This window comes from Festucalex cinctus, chromosome 6, assembly GCF_051991245.1.
Source record: "Festucalex cinctus isolate MCC-2025b chromosome 6, RoL_Fcin_1.0, whole genome shotgun sequence".
NCBI classification, from domain to species: Eukaryota; Metazoa; Chordata; class Actinopteri; order Syngnathiformes; family Syngnathidae; genus Festucalex; species Festucalex cinctus.
Genome location: NC_135416.1, coordinates 24398700 through 24406021, shown reverse-complemented (window position 1 = coordinate 24406021; position 7322 = coordinate 24398700). Strand labels below are relative to the sequence as shown.

Here is a 7322-nt window from a genome sequence, read left to right as displayed (position 1 = left end):
TATATATATATATATATATATATATATATATATATATATATATATATATGTATATATATATGTATATATATATATATATATATATATATATATATATATATATATATATATATATATATATATATATATATATATGTATATATATATATATATATTCATTCCGAAAAACAGGAAAAAAGCCAACCCCACACACACTTTGTTCTAGACATCTGATGTTTTGAAGTAAAATAAACGTTCATGTATGCATGATGTATTGATGTGCATGCGTCTCGAAGTGTATAGGGGGCAGCATCAAGTCAGTCATTTAGCGCGTTCACGACACGTTGAGAATGCTTGCGTCGGATTGGTCGCCGGTGTAACATCTGTCGCCACACTTACAGCTGCTCATGTCTCCGGCCAGAAAGCAGCTCATGACTCAGTGCCTGCAGTGTTCAACTGAACCGATCCGACGCGGCCTTGGAAACAACTCAATGAATCAGCGCCGTGTTTGTGGATCTCCCTCGTCTTATTCAAGACGTAACAATCTCCCGCCAAGCCCGGAGGAAAAGTTATTTTAGAGTCGAGTCGGTTCCTGCATTGATTTATCAACCGAGCTATATGTGGTCAGATGGTTTGGTTTCCCTTCGTGAGCATTTTTCCAAGTAACCGCGTGGACGTATGAGAAGCACGTCCCACTCTTTCCCTAAAATCCTTGCGGCAACTGGAATACGAGAGGCGTTTGGCGCTGGCTTGACCAGCTATCATCCATCCAAGCAGACTGTGACGTCCAGGTATGCAGAGGATCTCGTGGCCACCGAGACAGACACAAAGGGACTCTCTTGAATTTCCCCCCCGATTTAAGGTGATTGCCTTCTTCCGGCGTGCTGTGTGGGCAGCGGAGGAGTCAACATTACCCTGACGGCGTATGTCACCGAGGGTTGGCGCACAGCTTTGTCTAAAACGGACTGTGTTGACAAGTTTCTAATCGGATTGATGGTGGTTGGACGAAGGCAGAGAAGACTGCCAAATTGGCCGACAACGAGCTGACGTCTTTCTCTGAACTGTCTGGGAATCGGCGATGAATGCGGGGATTTATTCGGCGTGATTCGAGCTGCAGCAGCTGCCTGCCAGTCGCGTTTATGTATAGCTTTTGCAGGGTCAAGATGCAGGTTCGGACTGTGCTGGACGTCAAAGTGGTGGACGTGGAGAAAAGGCGCAGTCCATCGAAACACTACGTGAGTTGCCTTGCTCATCTTTGTCTGTGTGATTTCATGCCCACCTTTAACGTTGTCTCAGCAATGAATGTCGCCAAGCCATAGCTGCTGTGACAATACCACAGAGAAAAACATAAATTGGTTGTAAATTATCATCATTCAGGATCATCTGGTATATCCGTGTCCCATCAAATGGCAGCAAAATCTACAAAAAATAACATTAGTAGCCTACTATGATTGTATTTATTAATATACCTTGGGGAGGTATTAAAACCATGCTGGAAGTCAATGCATCTATTTATCTGTAATTTTGGAAGGAATTGATGAGCACCAATTGTTGAAGTTAATGTAGTTTTGCCGCTGAATTGCAAAGCATATTTTCTCTCCCTGACACGTTCAATCAACTTGTTCAACCGTTTTATTCCATTTCCCACCAGGGGCATATTTAGTTATTTTGAAGAAAGAAAGGAAGAAAACAAAACAAAAACAAAAAAAAACCTCATTGGGTCCACCAAAAATCGCAAAAACTTTGAAGCTAAAATGAGTGAATTTGAGCCAATTATCATATTTCCTGTGTACTTTAAATCCTTATTGAGAGTTTCTATCCAACAATCCAACATTGTAAAAAATTGTCTGTAGAGTTAACAGTGAATTTAACAAAATCGTGACAAAAAAAGCTGTAAATAAAACAAAACAAAACACTGAATCATTGTGTAATTTACATTAATATGTTGTAAACCCCTGAACCAAACACAACTGTGGATTTGACAGTAAGAACATTTTTAAAAAAATCACATTTTCTGGGGGGAGAATTCACAAATTAAACACAGATAAACTGTAAAACAAATAACAGTGGGATACATCATTGCAATGTTAGAATAACCCCTTTTGTCAGTAGGTTCATTGGTACATTTTGTTTATGCCAAAAGAAACATGCATTTAACAAATTCCTATTTACAGATAAGGATATTTAGATATACAGTAAACCCATGTGAATATAAAGGTTAAACTAAATGTATTATGTTAATTTAAAATTGATATATTCCATCCATCAATCCATCCATCTTCTACCGCTTATCCGAGGTCGGGTCGCGGGGGCAGCAGCTTTAGGAGGGAAACCCAGACTTCCCTCTCCCCGGCCACTTAAACCAGCACCACCGGCGGGATCCCAAGGCGTTCCCAGGCCAGCCGAGAGACATAGTCTCTCCAGCGTGTCTTGGGTTGACCCCGGGTCCTCCTGGCAGTGGGACATGCCCGGAACACCTCCCCAGGGAGGCGTCCAGGAGGCATCCGAACCAGATGCCCGAGCCACCTCAGCTGGCTCCTCTCAACGCGGAGGAGCAGCGGCTCGACTCTGAGTCCCTCCTGGATGACCGAGCTTCTCACCCTATCTCTAAGGGAGAGCCCGGACACCCTGCGGAGGAAACTCATTTCGGCCGCTTGTATCTGGGATCTTGTTCTTTCGGTCACGACGCACAGCTTGTGACCATAGGTGAGGGTTGGAACGTAGACCGACCGGTAAATCGAGAGCTTTGCCTTTTGGCTCAGCTCCTTCTTCACCACGACGGACCGATACAGAGTCCGCATCACTGCAGACGCTGCACCGATCCGCCTGTCGATCTCCCGCTCCATCCTGCCCTCGCTCGTGAACAAGACCCCAAGATACTTGAACTCCTCCACTTGGGGCAGGATCTCATCCCCGACCCGGAGAGGACACTAGGAGCTATGTTGTCTGGGGCTTTATGCCCCTGGCAGGGTCACCCATGGCAAACAGGTCCTAGGTGAGGGGCCAGACTAAGCACGGCTCAAATGACCCCAATGATGATGGATACAAATGGTCTTGCGTTTCCCTCGCCCGGACGCGGGTCACCGGGGCCCCCCTCTGGAGCCAGGCCTGGAGGCGGGGCTCGTTGGCAAGAGCCTGGTGGCCAGGCCTGCACCCATGGGGCCTGGCCGGGCACAGCCCGAAGAGGCAACGTGGGTCCCCCTTCCCACGGGCTTACCACCGGTGGGAGGGGCCAAAGGGGTCGGGTGCAGTGCAGGCTGGGTGGCAGCCAAGGGAGGAGACCTTGGCGGACTGACCCCTGGCTACAGAAGCTGGCTCTTGGGACATGGAATTGAAATACAGTCTTCCCTCGTTTTCCGCTTGGGTTAGGTTCCAAAAAATACCCGCAATAAATGAAATCCGCGAAGTAGTTAGCTTTATGTTTTACAACTCTTATAAATGTTTTAAGGCTCTAAAATCCCCGACCACACAATTTATACACTTTTCTCATTGAGGCATTTACATGTTCTCACATTTCTCTCTTGTTCAAACATTGACAATGTTCAAACCTTCATAAATTTTATAAAATGGGTATATTACTGTAAAAAAATATGTGCAAAATTGCACTTAAAAAAAATCCGCGATACAGCGAGACCGCGAAAAGTGAACCGCGTTATAGCGAGGGAAGACTGTATTATTATTTTATATATTATATTATAGACCTAATTATTAATTTATCAGTACACGTGAAATAAAAAACAAAAACATTTTTTAACTCCATCCAACCATTCATTTTCTTGACCGCTTATTCCTCACAAGAGTGCTGGCCCCTATCTCAGCTGGCTCTGGGCAGTAGGCGGGGGACACCCTGGACTGGTTGCCAGCCAATCGCAGGGCACATTTTTTAAGTGTACTCTATAATTGGCAGCTGTGGTTACCAGAGTAATTCAGTTTACAAAAAAACAAACATGCAATATAACTTTACAGAACAACTTGTATATTATATATCCTACCGAAAGCTGTAATTTTTAAAAACTTGTAAATTCAACAGTCCTCTACTGATAACAACAACAGGGTGGCTCAGTGGTAGAATTGTCATCTTGTAACCTTGAGGTTGTTGGTTCGACCCGGCGCACGTTGACTGTGACGAAGATCCGTGAGCAAGATAATGAAACTCCAGTTGTTCCTGATGCTGTAATCAGTAGATGAATGAGCAGTCAAAATGCAAAACTCTTTGAGGGCCTTGTAAGATAGGAAAGCCCTATATACAAATGAAGGACAATTTACCAAGATGCTGCTGCTTATATTAGGGATGCACGATAATGCTATTTTCAACCGATACCGATAAACCAATAATTTAGAGGTGCCGATGTCGATAACCGATAAGTAAGCCGATAATTGTTTGCAAAATTAACTTGAATACAAATATGCTTTCGAGTCCTACTATAAGTCTAAGAAATACATTAAAACATAGTATAAACTTGTGTTTCAATGTTTCAAATTTGTATGTAAGCACCATGAAGCTGAATTTTATTGATATGCGCCACAACCACAACAGATGGACCAACGTGGCATGTCTGTAATTATTGCTGGATTACTTTATTATCTGGTTTATCCGTATGAAATCAAATTGCCGATAATTATCGGCAGATTTCTCTATTATCTGGTTTATCTATTTGACGTCAAATTGGTCGATAATTGCCAGTAATTATCGGCCACCGATATTATCGTGCATCCCTAGCTTATATACTATTTTCGTTCTGTAAACATGCAGATTTTGATGATTGTACGTTGAATTATTATTATTATTATTATTATTATTATTAATAATAATAATAATAATAATAATAATTAGGGGTGTGAATTGCCTAGTACCTGACGATTCGATCCGTATCACGATTCATAGGTCACGATTCGATTCAATACCGATTAATCCCGATACGAGTTTACAAGTCGATTGTTGCGATATTTTTACTCAAATTTAGAAAATACCATTCAGTTAACTTATACATGTACACTTTAAGATTTGTATGAAAATATATTATTACCTTATAACTGTGAGCCACTGTATGTAACAAACAGGTTTAACAACATTTTTCATGTTTGAACAGCATTGAAATAAAATATTAAGGCTAAATGTTCCATTAATATAACATACTTCCATGCTTTATAGGTGTGAAAGTGAGACATTTTGTTGAATATTTTTCCATCAAAAATGGATGTTAAAAAAATCGATTCGGCTCCCTATTGAATCGATTTGAGAATTGCGTGCTGTAGTATAGCGATATATTGCCGAATCGATTTTTTTTAACACCCCTTATAATAATGTATTTATTTATTTTTACAGAATTTCTCTGGCTGCCAATTTTTTTCTGTATAAACATTTTTTTTTTTTTAACAAAGTTAATGTTTTTTTGTGTAATTGATAAGAGCTTATCTTAGTGATGGAAAGTGTCACTGTCACCCTGCACTTCATCGCTACTGCATCCTACTTGGCTAACACGGACCGCAGTTCTACTGCTACTGGCAAGACTGTCAGGCTCTTGCTGTTGTCAGTTATATGACTGTCGTGAAAGACAAAAAAAAAAAAAAAAAAGTGGTGTGGAAAAGAGTTATATGACTGTCGTGAAAGACAAAAAAAAGAAAGAAAAAAAAGTAGTGTGGAAAAAGGTTCAAATATTTGATTGTTTTGATAAAAGATGTTAAATTACCTGCGATTGGCTGGCAACCAGTCCAGGGTGTACCCCGCATACTGACCAGAGCCAGCTGAGATAGGCTCTAACACCCCCCGCGGGCCGCGACCCTTGTGAAGAATAAGCGGTCAAGAAAATGGATGGATGGATGGATGGCAAATTACTTTCAGACAACACAAAAAACACAAACATCCCTTTGAACAAATCAATTGACCGAAAAAGGTGTGGGCAGGAACACCAGGCTTATTATTGCCTATCCTGTACCAGACCTTAGAGTTAAATAAAATTACAACAAAACAAATTACAGGGTTGACGCTGGGCCATGTAACTTTTTAGCCAATGTGGCTAAACAGTATAAAATTATCCTAGGCAAATTTGAGTGTAGCGAGCCACAACATCAAAAGTTTATGTGGCGGCAGTGCCGCCTATATTGCCGCTATCTCACTACATGCACCAGTCATGCATGCACACGGCAGTGACATTGTAGTCCAACTTACAAACACACAACACTTCTGGGAGGATGGATTTTTTGGGGGGTTCTAGGCATAGCTTGATGGCTAACTGCACATTATAGTGGTAGAAATGGGTAAAGTGCTTATAATTAAAAGTGGCAACTGCATCAAATCATCATCGATGAAAGAAATGAGGGCACTTATATACTGTTACTTGGTTGCATCAGCTCATCACCGTTTTAGCCCCACGCAAAAAACAACTACCAAAATCGGGACAATAGACAGGTTGAACAAGTCTCCCAAAATACCTCAGCATTTCTGCACTAAACTGATCTCAGTCTTTGCATGTTTTTTTCCTTCCAAAATGGAAGGAGAAAAAAAAAACTACTCAGGAGTCGCAAACCAGGCACCTGCTGCTGACAGGATGAGCGCACTACCCACAACACCATTCATTCAGTTAGACTCAGCAGCGCAAAAGTTTGACTTGTAGTTTACACAAGTGTCAGCCAGAACCCCCCTCTCAACTCCTCGGCTGCGCCTAAAAAATTATGTCCATTAAGGTTACAAAATTGGTGACAAAGGGCAGCCTTGGTGGACTGAGTCCCACCCTCACTAGAAACGAATCCGACTTAGTGCCAGCATTGCGGATCAAACTCTGGCATCGGTAGTACAGGGACCAAACAAAGACAGGGACAGTACAAAGCCTGGAGCATGCGTTCCTAGTGATAACACTTACCCTTCCCTCCCTCCCACTCATTCTGCATTGTGTATGCACTTGTTCATCTTCAATTACTCATCTAGTACTACTTCACAGACAAGACATGACACATTAGTTGTACACTGTGAAAACAGTTGGATTTTGTGGTTAAATATAGGCATTTGAAGTTGACCATGAAAAATGCATGCACTGCTTTTAATGATACAGGTAGCACTGTTCGAATCTACATTTTACAGTAAGACTTTGAAAACATTGACATTAATTTTTGTTACGTAATTAGCTGTCATAATGAACATTCATTGCTTTGATGTAAAGCATTTTACAATAAAGTAAAAGAGTAATCATATAAACAAAGTCTACCTCACTACCAATGCATGATTCGAGTTAAGCAGATTTTCATAGCAATTTGTGAGTCAAAATTCTCATTTTGTGCCTCATTAAAATCCATTGAAAAGCAAAACTATGAATCAGATTTTTAAGTTTTTCTAATAATTGAACCAT

General features: G+C 41.2%; 1 protein-coding gene across 8 annotated transcripts in view; it reads left to right on the top strand.

Moving 5' to 3' along the window:
- The first annotated feature begins 349 nt into the window (after nt 1-349).
- sh3pxd2aa (SH3 and PX domains 2Aa) overlaps nt 350-7322 on the top strand; it is a 143140-nt gene continuing 136167 nt past the window's right edge. For all 8 annotated transcript variants that reach the window (XM_077524146.1, XM_077524149.1, XM_077524145.1 and 5 more), the window contains exon 1: nt 350-1214. In XM_077524146.1, coding sequence (XP_077380272.1) covers nt 1062-1214 — 153 coding nt within the window. In that variant the 5' untranslated portion in view covers nt 350-1061. The remainder of the gene's footprint in view (nt 1215-7322) is intronic.